This window comes from Pleuronectes platessa, chromosome 7 (genome assembly GCF_947347685.1).
Source record: "Pleuronectes platessa chromosome 7, fPlePla1.1, whole genome shotgun sequence".
NCBI lineage: Eukaryota > Metazoa > Chordata > Actinopteri > Pleuronectiformes > Pleuronectidae > Pleuronectes > Pleuronectes platessa.
Window position 1 is genome coordinate 12,232,178 of NC_070632.1, and position 23,968 is coordinate 12,256,145.

The 23,968-nt window shown below is 40.1% G+C and overlaps 2 protein-coding genes across 2 annotated transcripts; both read right to left on the minus strand.

Annotated features, from left to right (window-relative positions):
* Window positions 1-4,775: 4,775 nt before the first annotated feature.
* dnaja2b (DnaJ heat shock protein family (Hsp40) member A2b) lies at window positions 4,776-10,434 on the minus strand. Its single transcript, XM_053427192.1, has 9 exons — window positions 10,257-10,434; window positions 9,079-9,138; window positions 8,502-8,728; window positions 8,346-8,426; window positions 8,089-8,222; window positions 7,801-7,997; window positions 7,328-7,472; window positions 6,594-6,721; window positions 4,776-6,479 (listed from the first exon to the last, which is right to left on the minus strand). The coding sequence occupies exons 1-9, from the start codon at window positions 10,332-10,334 to the stop codon at window positions 6,291-6,293; spliced, it is 1,239 nt and encodes a 412-aa protein (XP_053283167.1). The 5' UTR covers window positions 10,335-10,434; the 3' UTR covers window positions 4,776-6,290.
* A 5,260-nt stretch (window positions 10,435-15,694) lies between these two features.
* LOC128445101 (ferritin, heavy subunit-like) lies at window positions 15,695-16,395 on the minus strand. The gene has a single exon (XM_053427870.1). The coding sequence runs from the start codon at window positions 16,356-16,358 to the stop codon at window positions 15,825-15,827; it is 534 nt and encodes a 177-aa protein (XP_053283845.1). The 5' UTR covers window positions 16,359-16,395; the 3' UTR covers window positions 15,695-15,824.
* Between the last annotated feature and the right edge of the window lie 7,573 nt (window positions 16,396-23,968).

Sequence of the window (23,968 nt, forward strand, 5' to 3'; positions counted from 1 at the left end):
CTTGCTGCCATGTCAACGACGCTCAGAAGAGGAGGGGCTGGAGGACATGGCAGAGGAGGCTTTGGAGTCAGGTGACATGCTCCGTCTGGCTGAGCTGCCAGGAGCATTCAGGATGTACAGGTAACACACATGCATCAAGTCTGCCAATGTAGATTTAAGGTTTAAAAGAAAAAGTCATTTTCCCAACCTGCAATATATGGAGTCTCTATTAGATATAAAAGAAAAAATGCAAAAAGATTATTTATTGTTTTAATTTTAACCCAACATTTGTATATAAACAGATTTGTGCACGATCAGCATCAAACAGCTGCAGTATGGTTACACCGATTTTCCTGCAGGGCCTGTCTGGGTGCATCCTTTAACTCCAGGGAGCTTTGCTGGTCTGCTGCTTCGTTCCTGTGTGAGTTACACTCGTCCCGTCAACAAGAAAAGGACAAAGTGGCAGTCCTGGGAGAGAGGTAATCTTAATCTAAATCTTAAATCAATCCTTCATAAATAAAACGATGTCAGATAAGATGTCACATAAATACACTCCATGTTCTCTGAAATCTATAGTCCCATGTCACATTCTTGCTCTTAGCATTCAGGTAACAGCTAATGTAAGGAATAACTGATTTGTTCCTCTTCCTCCTCGCAGGCTGGACGGGGAGAGTCTGAAACTGTTGTGTCTCTACATCCGACTGGCAACTCTCAGAGCTCGGAGAGAGAAACTGTCCTACAGAGCTCTTCTGGCAGCGAAGCAGTCCTGGGACACTTGGTAAGTCAACAAACACTGAGTGAAAACCACTGAAAATGGGGTTCAAGTCACTTCCATCAAGTGGGACCCCGACTCCCTTTGCAAACTCAGTTTCAGTTAAACCCTGTCTGACCCTGGTGTCTCTGTTCAGGCCCCATGTTCCCAGTTCCTGCCGAGCGGAGCAGGCTGCTCTGTGGCTACGTGAGGAAGAGGAAGCAGAAAATGAAGACTTGATCTCAGCATCACCACAGCAGGTGCTGTAGCTCATTGGGCTGTATTGATCTTACACTGCACATATTACGCTTTTTTTTTTGTAATGCTAAAAGTAAAAAAAAAAGCAGACACTACACCACAGCAGTGTTATCAGCAGCAACGGATTAAAACTCTGGCCCTCTCCCAGCAGGCCGCGCTGCAGTTGCTGGTGCTGACTCAGGAGCAGGACAGGAAGCAGCTGGTCAAGCTGGTGCAAGGGGTTTCCCCGAAGGATCTGCAAGGTCCAGGTTGCACAGATTCTCAGAAAGACGGTAAATCAGTGTCCCACCTCTGGAGTCGTAAAGTTGATGTTCAGACTTTGGTGTGTTTTCATTTGCTTTGTCAGAATGTTTGAAAACAAACTCTAACACTGTAAACAAAATGTGTGTGTTTGATCTGTTTGAAGCTTTTAAATAACACATTGACACATATTTACAACATTTGCATAATAATGAAGAGAAAAGAAAAAGGATCAGGTGTGAGAGGCATATAAATAATTTAAAACACATACAAGTTAGTAATATTATGAATTGTTTAAAAGTCTGGTGTTAGGTGCTTGTGGGAGATGGACATGCAGTTTCACTTCATTTATTTTTTTATTTGACAGGGACGATGCTCATTAATCGACTGTAAATGAGCCAGAGTGTGCAACAGTCTAATTTGTATCTGTTGTCCCTGGACAGGTTTTTAAATGGAAACCTAAAATTTTAATGAAATGACACACACAAGCAATATATAGAGATTAATATTCAGGCATGCACAATACATAACAATAAGTAACAACATAACATATTAGACAGCAAGCACTACCACAGCAAGTAAAGATCAACAAAAACAAAGTGCAAGCAGCAAAAGTTTAACATTTGACTAGCTCACATTATAAGCTCTGATTTGCAGCTGTTTGTGAAATTGTGTTGATTGGTTTATAATTCATGATGTCAGCAGCTCATGTGCCAAAATGTTTGCAGACCTCACAAGTTGTTTAAACTTGAGATGGTGCTCACGTGAATTTTTCCCGTCAGGAACACATTTTCAGATTATTCTGACTCCACATCCGAATGCACAATCAGGATCAGTATTTTCTTCATTTTCTCCTGGATATTTCCTGGAATAGTTTCTTCCCTTTTGTCCCAACCCCCCCTTATTCATGTTTCTTTCCTATGCAGGTAGTAATACAACAGTTTTAATGAGTGGCTGTATTAAAATGCTAAGGCAAATCCATGCCAGCATGCAGATGCACAATGAGACTCAACCCCTCCTTGAGCAAGCTACCTCTGAGCCTCAGCTCCAGACCCAGCCTCAAACACAGACCCACATGTGCAGTACGGCAGCAGTGTGTTCTCCAAACCAGCTGGAGGAGTGTTCCCTGCTCCTCTTAACTCAACTAATGGAGCTCCACGACCTCCAAGCTTCCGCATTTCTGCCACTGTTAAAGAACAAGGTGAGTCAACCAAAGCATCAATTCCAAAAAGAATCCACAATGATGCATGTTCTTTTAATGTGTAAAAACTCTGATGTGTGTCTGTTAGAGCGCACAACATCTCCAGGTTCTGCGAGATGAGTATGAATCTGAACTTCGGATGCAGAGCAGCACCAACCTGCTCCAGCTCCTCACCTCAGACGTCCCCTCTATCCTCGTGTCTAAGAGCTGCAACGAGCAAAAGACTGCAGAGTGCAGCAGCTCTGGAGCGGTCGAGACCCAGAACGTGAGTCCTGGGTCGGCTGAAGTTTCGTCAGCTGTTTTTGTCAGATGGGCGGACAGTGAACTGAATGGAATCCAAGCTGCTGATGTGACTAACACACAGGATGCCTGCACAGGTACCTCAAACACAGCCAAACATATTGAATCGTACTCTAACAGCTGCAACGACAACCTTCTTTGAATTCCCCCAGACTGTGGAGCGGTCGTGGAGGAGATGCCCTACTTGGAGATAGTGTGCGTCTCAGATGCGACGAATAAAACTCATCTCGCTGCAGAGGGAGGATGTCAGGAGGAAGAAGGAGGCAATGCAACAAAAAGCCCCCAGTCTTATGAGAAACAGGGCTCTTTGATCACGCTCGCTTGGAGCAAGCCACCAGAGGAGGATGAAGTTGACTCTGACGCAAAGGCTGCAGATGGAGGTGCAGAAATGAGCCAGGACAGTGAGAGGATCCAAGTCCTGCCGAGTGATGTGAGCAGGACTTATGCATCCGCTTGTCGAGAAAAGCCCGATGAGGAGCTGAAGCCCACTTTGTTCCAGTCTGGATCCACAGAGTCTGCAGTCGAGCAGTGCAGCACAGACGGACAGGTGCTCTGCACGTTTGTAACAGACCATTAAACACTCTCTATAACTATATCAAGCATCTGATCTTATTCCCTGATTATTTTCTCGTCAGCTGACCCTGGAGGAGAGGACAGTGGTGGACAAACCACACAAGGGAGAGGATGCATTTAACCTGCAATCACATGCTTTAATAGCAGAAACCCTGCAGCATGTGCAGCCACATCTCTTCACCGGGCTTGAGCCGCACTCTGATGACCTGTGCTCTGGACCGACCGATGAGACAGCTGAGGCTGACAGAGATGGGGTTGGTGTGGAGGTACGTGCCACTGCAACAGAGTCAGAGCTGTGGGACCCAATAGAGCCAGACCCCACTCCTACTGAGGACCCGACACATGACTCACAGGTGATGGTTGGTCTTGTGTTATCTTGTTGTGTACATGAGCATCTCTTGAACTAGAATGACACGCAGTAGAGCGCAAAAATTGTTTACAATGTTAAAGAAAGTCCTGAATCCAACCCCTGATCTGGATCTGACCCAAAAATGTAAAAGCTTTTCTTTTCCGGGGAATCTGTTTGGTTTGTTTTCTCACAAACCTACAACAAGATAAGAGTGAAAACCTAACCTCAACTGTTTATCCTGTTTTTCAAGTTTGACTGTGGCCGCGCAGAGAGGGATGCAAGGAGAGAACGAGTGAGAGAGCCAGTCTCAGAACTGGAGAGAGAGAAGACGATTCGCAACCTTGTGGACATGCAGAGGAAGGTGGAGCAGAGGCAGCAGAGAGACAGAGAGAGACAGATGCTCAGGGTGAGAGAGATATGGACAGACAGAAAGAATATACACATCGTTATGAATGAGAAACAAATGAGCTGCGTCACTGACAGTGTTTGTCCTCCAGGTTCAGGAGCGTCTTTCCATCATCCAGAACAGAAAGGCAGAGGAGGACCTGCTGGGCCTGAAACACACTGACAGACTAAGGCACCTCACACAAGATCTACCACAGGTAAACATACTGAGGGATCCTGTCTGCATTATTAACTGTTAAGTTCTGTATCATCACCAGCTTTATGTTTTAGGAGGATAAGAACCAGCAGAAAACAGTTGTCAGAGAGCGTCTGGAGCAGCTGAGACGAGAGCGCTCTTACGTCCTGCAGTCCAAACGAGACAGGCAAGTGACACTCCACTCCTATCAGTTAAGATAGAAAACACCAAACTAATGTTCTCTATCCCCCTTTTTTTTTTATCCTTCAGAAATACTGCAGGATTCAAGGAACTCCTGGCTCCAGTTGCCTTCCACAGTAAAGAAACAGAGGATGGAGCAGACTGAGATACAACAGCTGCTTTAATTCAGGTGTTCTTATAAAAAATATTTTTGGTTGATTCCATTTTCTCCATAACAGTGGACAAATTCCACAAGCGATTGATGGTTCACTATTCATTTAAAAAGTTTGAAACCACTTTGTTGTTCTGGTAATATTCTTCTGCAAAATATGACAAGGCACATTGAAATATGACAGATCTCCACTAACTTGTATCGACTGTTTATTATAGTTTAATTATCTTCGACAAACATAAGCATCAACAGTAACGTCATTAATCAGTGACCCCCCTTTAGTTGTGTACATATGAATCCCATGTGGCCTAAATTACATACACGATGGGCCGCAGAGGTGCATTTATAGTCTACAGAGGTTCCGTCAACTCTTCTTCACATAAACTTAATATTTATATATTGGCCGTAAATCATTTGTGTAAGAAATCATCTTGGGATGACAGGAAGGACACTGCTGTAGACCCTGAATGCACCTATGGACTGTGGCTGTATTTATTTACAGGTATGGAGGGGGTTGGGGATAAAATGTCAAAGGACAAAGGTGTGGCTGACAACTCTACGATGCAGGGAAATGTATAGTAAAGAGGGGGTTTGGTGCGGTCCCGGTGGTGTTCCTGTCTGAGAGGAGGATCTCAGTCCTGGTGAGCGGAAGGGGAAAAAAAGAGACATGTCTACGAGAGTGAGACTCTCAGCAAATCAACATTCAGTTTTTTCCTCGTAAATTGACCCTATATATTGTCCACACACTGCAGTCCAACAAAACGCAGAAGGATCTATCACCCTAATAAACCTGAACATTCAACAGCAGCTCCCACTCAATGAGTCACTGCATTACACACATTCAAAGTACACAAGTGTGGCTGCAACTCAAAGGAAGAGTACAGTTAGCTTCAAGCTCTGTGGTCTCGAACACATGAACATTCAAACCAACAAAGAGGAAAAAAAGAAATCTTAATTTCCGAACTAAGAAAACATGGCGCCTGGCTTACAGGTGCAACACTCAAGGCTTTAATATTGTAGCGATGTGACGGCTGGGGACTGAGCAGAACCAGCAAGCCTCTTTTTTTTCTAAATATGAGAGATCATATCGGGGATGAGGTGGTGAAACGTGCGGCTCTCAGCTGGGCTGTGAAGAGGACACTCTTTAAGGGCTGTAATCAGTTCGGCTCTTATGACAGCAGGACACTTTGATAGCGGTGACACACTGAAATTTACACAGGTGTAGTGTCAAATTTCTCTGTTGTGTCCGAACCTTGGATCTACGTGTGCAAGACCTTCGGCGAGAAGCAGCATGCGCTTGTGTGAGACTTAACTACACCATATACAAGATAGTCAACATTATTTGCATTTTATACACTAGACAGGTGTTTCCCTCAGTGAAAGGGAAAAGCCTGGGATGAAAACAGGGAGGCATTGAGCCGTCAATGAACCTTCTTGCAGGAGGTTTTGATGAGCACTACTGTCCAAACACACAAAAAATGGTCATCACACGTCCAGCATCTCTCTGACTTATGGGCACCATGGAACTGAGGAGGGTTGGTATGCGTATATATGTATGTGTGTTTATCTCTTTTTCACGGGAATCATGAAAGGAGAGAAGTGTGCATGTATGCGCATCAAGCCTTGAACAGTGTTAGCAACGAGACTTGAGGGATGGTCATGTATCTATGCTTTTATGTATGTGCATGTCTTTATGGATGAGTCTTTCTATTGGTGTGCGCACTGCACCCCTGGGCCATGATGGCCCCCTTCCTCATCTGAGCTATCGTTGTAGGCCTCTCTCCTGGCTCCACTTCCGGACCCTTGACTCTTGTCAAAATCTGTCAGGTCAACTTCCTCTGCATCAGCTGCGATGACTGGATTATCAGCACGAGCAGGCAGCAAGCACTCCAGTTCCTGAAAGAAATTTATTGAATTTAAAAAAAAAAACTAAAATCATGTCACCGTAATCACTCAGGATTACTGGAGTTTAAATTGTGCAAATAGCGATATTTAATGATTGTCTCTCACATTCAGTTTTTCAGGGCTGATCCAGTTGTTTTCAGGGAACTGGACATCGAACTTGATGTAAAGGTCTCCTTTCTCAAAGGGATTTCTGTACTGAGGCATTCCCTCGCCCTTCACCATTCGAATACAGCCTGCCAAACACAAGGGGTACAACGGTATGAAAACACAATTAGAATCTCATGATGAAGTGTGAGACCGTGGCTCCTGTATGTACTGTGAACTGAGGAGAGGAATATTTTATCATAAACTGTCAGACAAAAACTAAGCTTGATTTAAGAACACCAATGTGCTTTTGAATTACATTTAAATACAATTCTACGATAATACTTTTCATCACATACTAGCATTTAACTTTTTTATTTTAAACTCTAAAATATTGACATTTACATATACACTGTTTATGTCATATTACTACTTTCCAGGAGATTATAGATTTTTGTAAACTATAAGATTATCAGTAGCTGCACAATGGCTGGCAGAGTTATTTCTCACTGTGCTTAAGGCTGCAACTAACAGCTCAACCGTTATTCCATATTTAAGGGGATCAGCCTGCAAACACGTTTTCTTAAATACTTTTAATTCGTTGGTCCAGAAATAAATGTTGGCACGAACTCCTTAATTGCAGCGTTAAACACTAAAAGCAATAATCTCCCCATTTTCACTTAAATGGTCTCTGGGAATAAAGAATGCGTAACAAAAGAGATCAAATCCAAAAAAGTTGTATGAAGATGGTTTACCGGGCTCGATGACCTTGCCAGGTGGGTATTTAACAAGCAGCTGACGTCCGTCCAGGTGTGCGACCGTCATCTGGAAGCCACACAGAGCCTCAACCAAGCCGATGCGTTGGACCATGTGGAGGTCACTGCCATCACGGCGGAATTCCTGATTTACATTGGTTGTGAACAAAGTTATTTCTTAGGTTCATTAAACAGATGCTAGTAACAAAGGTTTCCTACAAACAATGATAAAATATGCCTTTAGAATAATAATAAACTTATGTATGGAATAATAATAATTTCCTGAATCTTTGTTTAACATTATAATGCTTAACAATGTATGAACAATTATGCAACAAATAATTATTAAAGCATTTTTAATAGTTATAGGGTTTGTTGAATCTCAATTAATAAACTGTTCGAACTTAACAAACACTCCCTGCAGGTGGAATATTCTATATTTTTCTCTTTTTCAACGCACACAGGTAGGCTACCTCATGCTCTTTCTCTTGCAGCACCAGGACTATATCTCCTGGTTCCACGCCGGGTGCTTGGTCAGCTTCCCCAGTGAACGTGATCTTCTGTCCGTGCCTCATGCCTTTGTCCACATGCACCTCCAGAAGCTTCGTCTCCTTAGACACCTTATGACCCTCACACTTTCTGCAGCGGTCCTTCTCATTTATCACCTCACCTGCACAAACAAAGATTGGAGAATTTAAAGTGCTGTTTTGCTCATGACTATGCATCACCCCTCCAATATGTGGGTGTAGTGAATATATTACCTTCTCCATTGCAGTCTGTGCAGACTGACTGCATCTGTTGGACCATCCCAGGGGCCAGTTGTCTGAGCATGATTCTCATGCCTCGTCCTCGACATGCCACACACTTCTGCACTGCTCCTGCCTTACCCCCCTGACTGCATGGCAAACATGTATGTGCAGTGTTATTAGCAGGAAGATATGACAAATCACCATCAGTCTGGACTTTATATCAATATATGTTTTTAATAATGAGACCAAAACTTTAAAAGCTGACTCACCCATTACAGGCACCACAGAGCACGTTCTTGCTAAGCTGCAGTTTAGTGGTTTTGCCATTGTAGAGGTCTTCAAGAGAAACTCTGTGAGACAAAAGAAAATTTAGATTTGGACAATAGTATATTGTATTTGAAGCAGCATCAAAGCAAAAAACTTACTTCAGAGGGTGTACCATGTCTTCTCCTCTCCTCTTGCCTCCGTTGCGTCCTCTGCCCTGTCCCCCCATGAACCCGAAAAGTCCTCCGCCAAAAATGTGAGAGAAGATATCATCCATGCCAGGCCCTCCGCCTCCTCCATCTCGTAGCCCTTGTTCTCCACAGCGGTCATAAAGCTCCTTCTTTTCTGGGTTTGTCAGTACTTCATATGCAAAGCTGATCTCTTTGAACTGCAAAACATGTGCATGAAACAAAAGTCAGTCAGTACATCACAGCAATGAGAGCCAAGAGGGTTTGTTTTTGAGGAGCACATCTTATTAAGTTAAAAAGGAATTTAAAAGACAGACACTTTTGCAACATCTGAGGAACAGAGCAGTACAAATAAAGAACTGTTGCACTTTTCTCTAGTGAAAATCCATTTCATGTACTGTGCACTCATTGTGTTAATCCTCAGAGTTAGGCTGTGTGATTATGATTCTACAATGGCATTATTTCTCTGCCCTCATTGTTGACAAATTGAGCTCCAGCTGCGAACAATGACATAGCTGAAGTTACAAAGACATGCTTTGGTGCCTCATACCTTGTCTCCAGCATCAGGGTTCTTGTCCGGATGGTACTCTTTGGCCAATTTGCGGTAGGACTGCAATTTACACAAAGAAAGGAAACGTGAACAATGTCTTCAAGAACTCAAATCACTAAGTCAATGAACTGTCCTGCCAAGACAAGGCCTGGACGTGTGGGTGTGCTGTCAAAAACATCAGGACACTGTCAAGAGCATCTCTGCTTCTGACACCTTGGCCCCTCAAGTGTGGTGGAGACGCAAACAAAGCTCCGTTCGAAATTCCGCATATTCTGAGTTATCCTGCTTTACCAGCAGTTATGTTTAATTCAACGAGTATCTATGATGATACTCTGGTATATGAGTTTTCCACTAACATTTCGGGCATTAACAAAGATTTTGAAGTGGAGAACATCGTCGCTAGTTAACCCAGCAAGATGAATTTGAATAGCCGTGTCGATCACGCAGCGATCTCAAAATAATGTACAGAATTATTCGGTTTTATTTAATGACGTAAAATGTGATGGTTGCACGTGATAAAATAACAATGAAGCGACGCTCTGAAGGAGACGCAGTGTTGTACATTACGAACAATTCGTGACTACCTGATGTTGTGTGAACTTTGTGGCGAACACAGCGACGTGCGTAATGCTAAGTACAGTAGCTAAATGTACGTTAGCTAGCGAATTCAACCATAACCCCTTTCCACTGGCTACACTTCACACAACGTTCAGCGTCACCAAATGTTGCACCGACGCGTTGGTTTGCTTTACTGGCGCATGAATCGAAGTGAACTGCTAAGCTAACGCGTATTGCTTCCGATTTGGTGAGGGTTATTTTCTGGAATGTATCATCTGATAGCCGGGAGGCTATCAGACTCGTGGTTAGCCGGGTTTTTAGATTTTAGGGCTAATAAATTAAATCTTCCAAATTCACTTGTGTAGAAACAATGAAAATGACGAACACCGAGGGGAAATTTACCATCGTCAAGGTGTAGCTTTAAAGTTTTCGGTAAAAAAAAATAACATCGAGCCACTAAGTATTTAGCCGATATCTAGCTTAGCTTCCCCGGCTAGATTAGCAAACTAGCCGCGTCGATTAGCTTGTGTTTAGGCCACATTTCGCTGGTGACCTCTCTTCCTCCTTTATTCTGTTCTCAAACCGGCAAATCTCCCCTTCTCATTTCAGACGTCTCGTACCTTCTTGAGCTCATTCTCAGAGGCAGATGGTGAAACTCCGAGGATGTCGTACAGCTTGGTGTCCACGACGTTGGCCATGATGCTAACCGGCGACCACAGAAAGACCCTATGCGGAGCTTCAGCTGAGCGACGAGCAGACTCCACCGGCTGGGCAGTAACGGTAAGCTCAAATCGTGGCAGCGGTAGCTTGTAGAGTCACTTCCGGCAGCTGCATTAAAACAGTGGCAGCTACCTCTCTTACCACTCTGTTTATAGCAGCTACCTTCTGTTTGGGATCTGCCTCTGTTTCTATTCATAAAAGCACCGTTACACAACAGAATCAGAATCAGAATTCTTTTTTCAGGCCACGTATATTTGCATATATTGGAAATTGCCATGGTGTGGTTGGTGCACTGTACATAAAAACAAAAACAACAAAACAAAAATATATACAGTGAGACAATATATACAGTAATAAACAATAACTTATGGAGATAAATAATGTGCGGGTGGGGGGCAGAGTCAGTGTGATGCAGGGGGCTAGACAAGACAAGTGAAGGAAAGACATGCACATGGAAACTAACAATAAATTCAAAAAACTATTTGATTAGCATATCTGCAGAAAAAGACAAGATATTGAATCAGATAAAGATATGCACAATAGGCTACATAAATATACATATGGAAATACCTGAATGTACAGATGGTTATGTAGTAAAGTATCCACTTGTCACATGTTGCACATTGTTACGGTTCAAAGTAGTAATGATGTCATCAAACGTTTTTTGACAGCAGAACATGTCAAATAGCCCAAGGATCCAATACTAATATCACTTAATTTTTTTATGCAGTTCAAAAAACGCACTTACTAAGAAATATGAGGACACAATACTTAAGAGAAAAAAAAAAACATCTTTACCTTGTTCTCGTTGATCTTTAGGTAAAACTAGTGTGGGTAGCCCAAGTGCTCATCTACATTATGTGCTGACTAGAAATCATATTGTTCCATGGAGACTGGATTTTTTGGGTTTTAAAAAAAATATTATGATGTTATTTGTTCTGTGTCACTGAGGAGTCTGAGGTGTGGCACAGACACATCTTATAAATTAACAATAGACAAAAATAAAAGGCATGGACCCATAAAATGCTCAATAAACGTTTCACTTTACAAGTGGAGAAATAAAGATCAATTATTCTTGCTACTCAGAACAGTAACACGCTGATAAACATTTATAAACTACGTATAAATCCCACGGTATAAGTCATAAACAGAAGTGGTTACCCTCAAACAGGGTGGCCACTGTGGCAGCTGCCTTTACATATCAGTGGGAGTTTCCATTGCCACCGGAAGGGCCTCTACGAGCTGCCGCTGCCACGATGTAAGCTTGCTAGCTCTCTGGCTGGGTCCGTGCAGAGTTGCCAGCTCCTGCTGTCACAAACACCCGCTTGGAGTCAGGTGCCCTAAAGCTGCAGCCATATTATTCTGAAGACATTATACCACATCACAACACGAAATATACATTGATTAAGGTTTTTTTCACCTAAATACTTTTTTAACCTGACAGGAATTCTGTTTTTTGTGTCCATACCTGGCCCATACCGACCTGAGCCCGAGGGTTTTCCCCTGTCGCATGTGCAGCATACAAAAATCCTTCAGAAATCTATGGTCTGACAATTCATACTCTTTGTTTACCAAATTATTCTTGTTGGCGCTACACTTTATCTTTCACATCATTTTGAAGTAGAGGTGAGATCTGAAGTGGACTCAGATTTCTGAACAAAATGTTCCTGATCCAATCATCTAACTGGGCCAGCAGAATTCACTGCGGTCAAGTGAGCAGACGTTCGTCTTTTCGTGGTCAAGTGAGCAGACGTTCGTCTTTTCCTGATTTCAAGTGCGCCCGTATTACAGAGTGTACGGTAGTCCATGATACGGAGCGAGCCAATCTTTTATGCTACTGTAAAATCCCTTTATTCCATAATTTCTGACAAAGGCTGACACAGTTGTGCTCAGGACCATCCAGACTGTACACTCATTCAGTATCAAGCATATTTACTGTATCATTTTGGAGAAATTCAGCCTTAAAGTTCATTATTTTGAATTGAAAAAAGCATTATGTGCAAAATGTACCCTTCCGTAAAATCCCTTTATTCCATAATTTCTGACAAAGGCTGATACAGGTGTCCTCAGGACCATCCAGACTGTTCACTTACTCAGTATCAAGCATATGTACTGTATCATTCTGGAGCAATTCAGCCTCAAAGTTTAATATTTTGAAGTGAAAAAGGCATAGTTCCTTTTTTTTTGTTGAAATAAGCATTATGTTCAATATTTACCCTTCTGTAAAATCCCTTTATTCCATAATTTCTGACAAAGGCTGATACAGGTGTCCTCAGGACCATCCTGACTGTTCACTTACTCAGTATCAAGCATATTTACTGTATCATTCTGGAGCAATTCAGCCTCAAAGTTTATTATTTTGAAGTGAAAAAGGCAAAGTTCCTTTTTTTTGTTGAAAAAAGCATTATGTTCAATATTTACCCTTCTGTAAAATCCCTTTATTCCATAATTTCTGACAAAGGCTGATACAGTTGTGCTCAGGACCATCCAAACTGTACACTCACTCAGTATCAAGCATATTTACTGTATCCTTCTGTAGAAATTCAGCCTCAAAGTTCATTACTGTATGTATATATTTGTATTCTATTTTATTCTATTTAGTTATATATTGTTGTTTTTATATTGTTGTTTTAAGTTAAAGTGCACCAATGACACCAAGGCAATTTCCTGTTTGTGCAAATATACTTGGCAAATAAAATAATTCTGATTCTGATTCTGATTCTGATTATTTTGAATTGAAAAAGGCAGCCTCAAAGTTCATTTATTTTGAATTGAAAAAGGCAAAGTTCCTTTTTTTTTGTTGAAAAAAGCATTATGTTCAATACTTACCCTTCTGTAAAATCCCTTTATTCCATAATTTCTGAGACAGGCTGCTACAGTTGTCCTCAGGACCATCCTGACTGTACACTCACTCAGTATCAAGCATATTTACTGTATCATTTTGGAGAAATTCAGCCTTAAAGTTCATTATTTAGAATTGAAAAAAGCATTATGTTCAATACTTACCCTTCTGTAAAATCCCTTTATTCCATAATTTCTGAGACAGGCTGGTACAGTTGTCCTCAGGACCATCCTGCCTGTACACTCATTCAGTATCAAGCCTATTTACTGTATCATTTTGGAGAAATTCAGCCTTAAAGTTCATTATTTAGAATTGAAAAAAGCATTATGTTCAATATTTACCCTTCTGTAAAATCCCTTTTTTCCATAATTTCTGAGAGAGGCTGCTACAGTTGTCCTCAGGACCATCCAGACTGTTCACTCACTCAGTATCAAGCATATTTACTGTATCATTTTGGAGAAATTCAGCCTCAAAGTTCATTTATTTTGAATTGAAAAAGGCAAAGTTCCTTTTTTTTTGTTGAAAAAAGCATTATGTTCAATACTTACCCTTCTGTAAAATCCCTTTATTCCATAATTTCTGAGACAGGCTGCTACAGTTGTCCTCAGGACTATCCTGACTGTACACTCACTCAGTATCAAGCATATTTACTGTATCATTTTGGAGAAATTCAGCCTTAAAGTTCATTATTTAGAATTGAAAAAAGCATTATGTTCAATATTTACCCTTCTGTAAAATCCCTTTTTTCCATAATTTCTGAGAGAGGCTGCTACAGTTGTCCTCAGGACCATCCAGACTGTTCACTCACTCAGTATCAAGCATATTTACTGTATCATTTTGGAGAAATTCAGCCTCAAAGTTCATTTATTTTGAATTGAAAAAGGCAAAGTTCCTTTTTTTTTGTTGAAAAAAGCATTATGTTCAATACTTACCCTTCTGTAAAATCCCTTTATTCCATAATTTCTGAGACAGGCTGCTACAGTTGTCCTCAGGACCATCCTGACTGTACACTCACTCAGTATCAAGCATATTTACTGTATCATTTTGGAGAAATTCAGCCTCAAAGTTCATTTATTTTGAATTGAAAAAGGCAAAGTTCCTTTTTTTTTGTTGAAAAAAGCATTATGTTCAATACTTACCCTTCTGTAAAATCCCTTTATTCCATAATTTCTGAGACAGGCTGCTACAGTTGTCCTCAGGACCATCCTGACTGTACACTCACTCAGTATCAAGCATATTTACTGTATCATTTTGGAGAAATTCAGCCTTAAAGTTCATTATTTAGAATTGAAAAAAGCATTATGTTCAATATTTACCCTTCTGTAAAATCCCTTTTTTCCATAATTTCTGAGAGAGGCTGCTACAGTTGTCCTCAGGACCATCCAGACTGTTCACTCACTCAGTATCAAGCATATTTACTGTATCATTTTGGAGAAATTCAGCCTCAAAGTTCATTTATTTTGAATTGAAAAAGGCAAAGTTCCTTTTTTTTTGTTGAAAAAAGCATTATGTTCAATACTTACCCTTCTGTAAAATCCCTTTATTCCATAATTTCTGAGACAGGCTGCTACAGTTGTCCTCAGGACCATCCTGACTGTACACTCACTCAGTATCAAGCATATTTACTGTATCATTTTGGAGAAATTCAGCCTTAAAGTTCATTATTTAGAATTGAAAAAAGCATTATGTTCAATACTTACCCTTCTGTAAAATCCCTTTATTCCATAATTTCTGAGACAGGCTGCTACAGTTGTCCTCAGGACCATCCTGACTGTACACTCACTCAGTATCAAGCCTATTTACTGTATCATTTTGGAGAAATTCAGCCTTAAAGTTCATTATTTAGAATTGAAAAAAGCATTATGTTCAATATTTACCCTTCTGTAAAATCCCTTTATTCCATAATTTCTGAGACAGGCTGCTACAGTTGTCCTCAGGACCATCCAGACTGTTCACTCACTCAGTATCAAGCATATTTACTGTATCATTTTGGAGAAATTCAGCCTCAAAGTTCAAATTTTTGCTTTGTAAAGGGAGATTCTTTATTATTTTTTTTAAATATCAGTTTTGTTTATTTGTTCAAAATAAGAATGAAGCTGAACAAATCAAGAGGTTTAAACTCCAAGCACAGAGGAAAAACTAAACTCAGTTGAAAACTGAAAACATCATTACAAACCCTCCATGTCTCAGCTCCACATTTGTGGAACAAATAACATCATTCTCTAGTAAAATGTGGATGTGGGAGCAGGATGAATATAGACTGTAGATATAGTCTGAGATCATTGTTGAAGTTGTTTATTCTTTTTTTTTTTTTTTTTTTTTTTTTTCAGAATCCAGAGGGCTCAATTTTTCAACAGTTCTTGGCATAAAACTCAGCAAACACATAGTAATGACAAGAATGCAGCTAAACGAGAGAGAGCAAGATATGAGAGACGATTGGAATGGAATAGCACTCAGGCGTGTCATAGATGTTAAGATTACAGGAAACGGCGATGTAAAGAAGAATATAACAGGTTCCAAATGACAAGCCACTATCATGCAGACGCCTTAATATTGTTTAAAATACTTAGACGCATGATACAAATATACATATAAAGAGGCGTCTGTGAAGGAACTATGCAGGGATCTAGCTGCTTTCTTTGCCCATGGTGTGTTTGTCAAACAAGTATTCGGCCATGCCATTGCTTGGAGCTCCCATGCGACGCAGGTTGGTCACCCAGTCTCCAAGCTCTTTGATGGACTTCACCTGCTCGTCCAGGTAGTGCGTCTCGATGAAATCACACATATGTGGGTCATTGTGATCAGCGCAGAGCTTGTGCAGTTCCAGCAGTGACTGGTTCACGCTCTTCTCCAGCTGCAGGGCACATTCAAGAGCCTCGATCCCACTGCCCCACTCGTCTCTCTCTGGTTTCCTGATATCTTGGAGGAAGATCCGTCCCCCCCTCTGGTTCTGTTGTTTCATTAGCTTCTCAGCTTGCTCACGCTCCTCCAGCGACTGATGACGGAAGAACTTAGCAAAGTTGTGCAATGCTTGGTCATCCCGGTCAAAGAAGTAACCCATGGACAGGTAGACGTAGGAGGCGTACAGCTCCAGGTTGATCTGCCTGTTGATTGCAGCCTCGCAGTCCTGATGGAAGTTCTGTCTCACTTGGGAAGACATGGTTCGAACGTTGGTTGTTGTTGTCCTGTGTTGGAGGTTGAAACGTAGCGTCTCGTGTCGTTAGCACAACAAACTGTTAGCTAGCTGTCGGGCTAGCTGTTTTTGGACGGTGTTTCCTCGGAGGTGGATGTTGGATGTTTTGTTTCGGGTGAGATGATTGAGGAGGATGGATGATTGATCGGATGGAGAAGTCCTGAGCCGAGGTGGTGGGAGACAGATGAGAGGTTTCCGTTCAAGCACTGTTGAAGCAGGTAACCTTCACTGTCCGCTAGCAAGGAGTCGACTCGTTTATTCATTTTTCACAAATAACACAATACCATTCACTTTTCTCTGCCTGCTGAAATGTTTCTGAGTCCATGTCGATGCACTCGACATGGAACCACCTGCAACAGGTGTCACACTGAATCTGTAAAAGGGCAAATTAAGCACATGCAAGAATAAACTTTGATATCTAGCCATGATGGACACCAGATAACCATGATCCCCAAAGTAATATTTTGAGCTAATATTGCTTCTTTGAAACACTTAATACAGATACATTTTTTTATACTTGTAGATCTTTCTCTAGAAATGGTGATGGCTTCACAGTGTGATATTTTGGTTGATGTGTGTAGAAATGCATTTCCACCATGTAAAACAGGACATTATAAATGTGAATGACATTAAATTACAGGGTTGACTTAGCCGTTGTTTTTGCTTTCTTCATGGAAATCACTAAGTAATTATGTTCTGTTCTACAACCTTTTGATGACTATCTTCATTTGATTATTCTCCTGATCAAAATGTTGTCATTGTTGAAATCTCAATCTAATGCACACTTTCTTTTTGGAATTCTTGATAGGAAAACATGCATATCCCTATGTCTGAGGAGTGAACCTCAGGTTATCCTAGCACAGATGATTGTCTGTCGTCATTTCTCATCCTTTTCGGCTCTTGCTTGCTGTCATCCACTTTAAAACAAGGCATACAAAATGTGCAGATTTTTTTTTTTAAACAACTTACCCAGTTTGTTAAGTCAGGCCCTTTAATTGGTGGTTTGACTGCTGAGCACATGGCACAGCTGGTCTCTGTGTTAAACACTAACATAAAGTTGAAAATATTAGATTTACCACTACTGCCACCATTAACAATTGTACTTATAATAAATAAAATAATGATTGACTTGTTTTAGTGTATACAGAATATGTTTACAAAGTGTTTTCTGTAATACCGTGTCACTGTAGATTTAAGATAAGTTGTTACACACCTGAGGCTTCCAGGAGCTCGAGAGCCAGGTGTTTTCTCTCATCTGCCATCAATCTTGGAGCTGTCCCAAATGACATTTCTGCTTTTTTTGGAAAAGCCTCCATGACTGCCTTTGCCATCTAAACACACAAGAAAGCATCTGTTTGCATAAGTTTCCTAGTTAGCAAAATAAAGGACGTGGAATTGCAATAAAACAGAAATTGATCCAAATTCTTAATGAATGTAGATCATTTAGATAAAGCTGATGTTTCAAGAAATATTCGTATTACTTTGATGACAATTACACCGCAGCTACTCCCGTCTCTCTGAAATGGGTGTTCCAGAACACCGCCTTTCCACTTAACATTGACCCAGTCAGTTTTTCCCAGACAGATCCTCCTCATGTTGAAGTACTCACTGTGAAAGGACATTTTTTTTAAAGTGGTTAATGTAAGGAATATGTACACATTATTCACCCAAGAAAACAATGTATGTCGTAGTAAAGAAAAAGGGGGTTGTTTGGCCAATATTTTGGGGTCAGAATTACAAATAATGTAACACTTGTTCGGCTAATGGTGTTAACAAGTTTGATTGAAAAAAATTATATGTTGGTAATGATGTCTTTAAGTGGTCACAAGTCTCTTCTAACTGTTTTAGGTGTTTAGCATGGGTGACATTGTTAATGTGTGGGACATTGAACAAGTATTTTCTGCCATATTGCCTATGTTCAGCCTTATGCATAAATTCTGCTTGTTACCCATTTCTGTTTTGTAAAGCTGCCTCTAACATGTTGTTTAACAGATTACTGCAAGCATGATTCACAACATAGCATCCATACTTAAATATTTTAATTTAAAGAAAACACATCTTGCAAACATATAAGAAATATTCAGTTTTGAAATTGCTTCAGTCACACTGTTCAGATAGATCTGCTTAATTACCGCAATCTTTTTGCTGCGTTGTCTGAGTCTGCCTGCTCGATAGCACTGCGTGCGGGATCAACAACATAGACAGTACTATCTGCAGCACTGATGTACTGTAACCAAAAGAGAAAATATGAAATATCATTTAGAAGTTAGTAATGACATACAGAGAATTGAAGGCAGTTGTGATGTATTAAGTAACAACTTACCAGAAACTTCCAGTGTACATTGCCAATGTTAATAAAGGACACAATGGCCTTATAGTTGTCAAAGTCGGTCTGTAACAAAACACAAAATTAGTTATTTAATTTTACTAGTGCTTTGACTGTGCAACATCTGTTTTGCGTGTGTTTTTACTACAAAGTCAGACATCCAAACTATCCCACGTATTGATAGCGGCTCCCTGACGCCCGTAAATGAGATCCAATCTCCCAGAATCTGGAGCGTGCAAGCATGAGCGCGTGTATGTGTGTGTGTTCCTGTAATTTATAGATAGATATGTCATTGCAACTACAAATAAATTAATGACTGACTGAAAGGCTCAATGGAATATTGTTTTTATCTGATTACTCTTAATTCACACCCAACCACCCACCCACCACACACACACACACACACACACACACACACACACACACACACACACACACACACACACACACACACACACACACACACACACACACACACACACACAGCTAACTTGTAAACAATTGACATACTATTCTACTTTGTTTTTGTACCTGACAAAAATATTACCTTTGACATAGGCTGTCTCCTAACTTCTTCCCTCTTACCAAAGAGGATCACACCAGCCACATAATGGCTTAGAACGTAAATGGTGCTTCCCAAATTCAGTTTCCTGGCAGTGTGGTGAAGTAGGGACTCGATGACCTTCAGAGAATATTTTATGAACACACACAAAGTGTTGTGAAGTCATACATTTAGTTAAAATGCTGAAAATATGATCCTTATGGATTACTGTTCATCTTCTCTGTTATGTATAACACAAAGTCAACAAAAAACATTTAAATCACATACTTATATCAATTGTTGTGGCTAATGGAGCTGTTCTTCAATGATATTTGACTCACTATCACACATTGTTCAAACTGCTTGTACTGTAATAGTCTGCTCGATCATCGCTGACTGCATCTTTCATAGTTTTTATGTCTGTATGATAAGTGGTTCTGTTCTTTTAATGAATCTACTTACCTCGCCTACAAGCCACTGGTGAGGTCTTAGAGTGTTGAACTCACTGTGGTGGATAACATAGTTGTTCCCTAATTGAGAGGGCACCACAGAAACGACCACTTCTGTGTCCCTTTTTCCCCACAGTTCTGTGACCTGCAAATCATAAAAAGCTATGACTTTTTTTTATAGTGGGTATAAAACAGGTGCTGGCTTACAGAATACCAAACTTGAAACCTATTAATAATAGACAGAGGTTGTCCTGTAAGAAGGGGAAGGATGGTGAAGGGTTAATGAGTCCAGTTCACACACACTCTCATTGAGATGCCCCTCATTTATTGCCGAATAAACTCTTCTGTTGATATTGTCTGTGGTTACTACAATAAGGAATCAACAGAAATTTGCATATTAATCATATGCAATATTAATAATAAACATAAACAGACTTGCTTAAATTACACAATGCAATAATAAGGATATATAATGATAAAAAGTAAAAGATGAATAAATGATAAGATTTGAGTGTTTATAAACTTAAAGGACTTTAAGAGACTGTTAACAAAAAGCAACCTCTTGGCTCAGAAAGGCCCACATCTATGTCGCTGGCATAGTGTACACGGAAGGCGAGACAAATAAATGTGTGACGATCCCTTAATGGACGCATTGGCACGCTCACTACACTGCCGTGACATAACTAATAAACACCTGAAGCCACAGCGATACATCATTAATCAACATAACAATATTATCAGGGATTATATACATCAATTGGAATATTAAATCGGCAACAATTAACCAATTTTTTTTTCATCCTAGAGTTAATTTAATAAAATATATAAAATATAATTAAGAAATATAACATTTGACAATTACGCTATGTTGGACATACCTGTGATTGAAGATCATCACTGAGTGATGCTGGTGGAGCTTGTATGCTGCTTTGTGGACTCTAGGGATAGAAATAGTAGTGTTATAGAAATATTTCAAGTACATATTGCAAGCAATGGAAATTAACCCTTTCACTTTATGCATTTATACATTTTTATCTAAAATCAGAACATGTAAAATCAAGTTTTTGATTTCTACTTTGTTTGTTTTGCTTGCAATTTGTAGCATTTTGCCTCAATAAATTACCTGTGATGGAGCCTGTGATGGAGAATGATCTTCAGATGCTTTAGATGGTTTTTTGGCCAATGTTCTCTAAAATAGACAGACACAGTACATTATTCTTAGACTTAGACCGCACTTTATTGATCACTTTGGGATGACTCCCTCAAGGAAATTGAATTTCCAGGAGCATACAGACACTTGTATACAAAACAAAGGAGGTATACAAAAATACAATATAAGATAAACAATAGACTCTTAGCTAAATATATATATAAGTAAACAGTAAAACAATAAACTCTTAACAGTAAGCAGTAAACTCTAACTAAATATATAAAGTAAGATTCAAGTGAAATAGGATCAGATAAAATAAATGTAGAGAACTGTATGGAGGATGAATATAGATAAATATACAGGACTGTGTATGGTATTGTGTTATTGTACAGTGGAATATGACCATATTCTGCATCCACTTGTGAAATTCCAATGAATCTCTCAAAAACACTTACCTTCTTCTTCTGTTGTTTATAAACAAAAGGTGTGTTCAGTCGAGACACATACAGCCCTCGTTTTCTCTGTTTCCTGCTCTTCCAGCGTTCCACGTCCACCCGATGTGTCTAAAGTAAATCAACAAAATATTGTCAATATCAAATTAATTTAATAGTAGTATTCTTGAAGCACAATTTAGCATTGTTCAATGCTACATTATTAGATTTAACTACAAACATTTTTTACTTATTTTTCATGTGACTTTGAATGGAAAATTATCTTGATTTTGATTATTGTAGCCATAGTGTAAGCATTACATTTTGTGGATTGTACTTTTTGTGTGGTTGTTTGGCATGAGGGTGGGGTTACTTTAATTAGAAATTGGGATAGCAATGGCTGGTGCACAATCACACATTTCTAAAATACTAGTAATTGAAGTATTTATGATCAGCATATGCACTTCTTACCTTTTTCTTTCTCCTCTGGGAGTCAGCATACTCCCTCAATAGGGCCTTGAGTGTGACTTTGTAGGTGTCCACAAAGTCATCGAGTCTGGTAATTTTTTTGCGTTGGAAACGGATGTGTTTGAGGTCCCATTGGCTTTTTTCCATTATTCCCTGCGTTTTGTTGTCCAGAGTGTAATTCTAGGGTTCAACATAAACATTGCATCAAATCGAAATGTCTTCATTCATTTGGTTTATTTTATCATGTGTAATATCCAGCATGAAAATGTGCAAGTAATATTCAGTTTCATTAACAGATGATCAGCTTTATTGTACCTGTTGTGATTTACAGGCAGCTCTACTGTACTTTTTAGTCAGACTGTCATATACTGGGCCTGATCCATGACGACCTAGATCACCTGGGAGAAGATGGAACATAAATTTTTTATTTAATTTACTTAAATATATTAAAATAAGCATATAGATTAATAAAAACAATTAAACAGGACTAACCCAGGAGTAAGCCAGACCATAGGCCAGCCTGAGGTAAAAAGTACTTCATCAATGTCGGGATGAAGGTTGGACAGAAGTAGATGTTTGAATCACCTTCCTGGTCACATACTTCCGTCTTAATGACTTCTTCAAAATGCTGCGTGAAAGGCGTTGTTCCAACATCGTTCTAGAAAAAAAATTAACTAATCTATAAGATTGTTTAAGAAAGAGTGTGTGCAGGGCAGGTGACACTACAGTGGCTGGCAGAGTGTGTGGAAAAATGTTTTTCACACATCACAGATGAAACATAAAACTTTTATGCATGCCTACACAAGAGTTTAGTTTAGCAAAGAAGTAAAAAAAAAGAACAAAGCTTTAAAGGGATAGTTAAGTTTTTAAGTGTGGTTGTATGAGGCCCTAATGACCCCCTAAGTATATAACTGTAGTTGACAGCTCTCTCCCCTCCACAAGTTAGACATAATGCTGGGTCCGCACACTGCAAGAGTCTGACCCAAACAGCTGAGGAATGGAGTGTCGTGGAGCATGTTTTTTAAAACCAGCTGTGTATACATCATACACTTTTGAGTTATGCTGTTCACAGCTGTATCTGTGTCCAGTGTTGTCCCCTTTAGAGCTTGAATTTAGAAAGCCAAATGTGTTTGAAATGACACATTTCTTAGTCAGGTACAGCAAAAACCTAAATCCAAAGCAAGAATGTAACAGTTGCAGTTAAGGAAAAGATACCTCATAGTCTTGCTCTTTGATTGAAGTATCCTCAGCACATGGTCCTGCTTTGGTCAGAAGCATTTGTAGATTTTGAAAATGTTTCTCAACATTTTGACCACTGTGAGAACTGGAGAAGACCACGTTAGCACTGATGACAACTTCCTCCAGTTCCTTAAGAGTTGATGCTCGGGTCATGAGTCCAAACACAAACATTGTAAAGAGGTAATGTTTGGAGGCACTACAAAGGATAATTAAAAAAAAAACATTATCAGAGATGTCATAATGCTGTTATGTCTGAAATCTTAAGCATATTTATATACAGACACCACGTACTGTTTTCTGCAAAGCCCCTTAGCATTTTTCATGATGTGGCTCAAGCATCGGTGGAGTATTGGTAGACCTATGGCATCATTTGTTGCTTGTCCAGTCACAACTGCAAAATATCTGCAGAGTAGTTCCTGAAGACTCACTCCACAGAAATTATACGCAAGTGACTGCAGCAGAACCACTGACCCGTCACAAATTAACATTACTGGCCTTGATTTGGCTTGTCGACCATGAAGTTTTACTAAGGCTGTGACCACTGACCCTAAGAAATGTGAGACTGATGCTGTGGTGTGGTCACTGGTGATAAATGTTGCCACAGGGAGAGGGGAAGATCCTTTAGTTGGGTGTCTCACGACCAACTCATAGACGTAGAAGGGTGACGTCTCTCCTTTTCCCTTCCGTACAATGCTGCCTGTTGCATCTAAATACACAATATCTTCTTTGCACCGGTCAAAGAAAATATTAAGTGTTTTTACAGAATACAGCATCACACTTTTAGGGTAAAGACCGATGTTCTGGATCACCCTTCCTTCTGCCTCTGCCTCCTCTTCAGCCACCATCTTCTGGAGGCTGATCATCTCATTGTTGTGTCTTCTTTTTTGTTTTTTCTTACTCCATGACACTGTTTTCATGACACCAGTTGCAGGGACGTTGTCCCTGCACCCTGATGCCACAACAGTTTCATCCA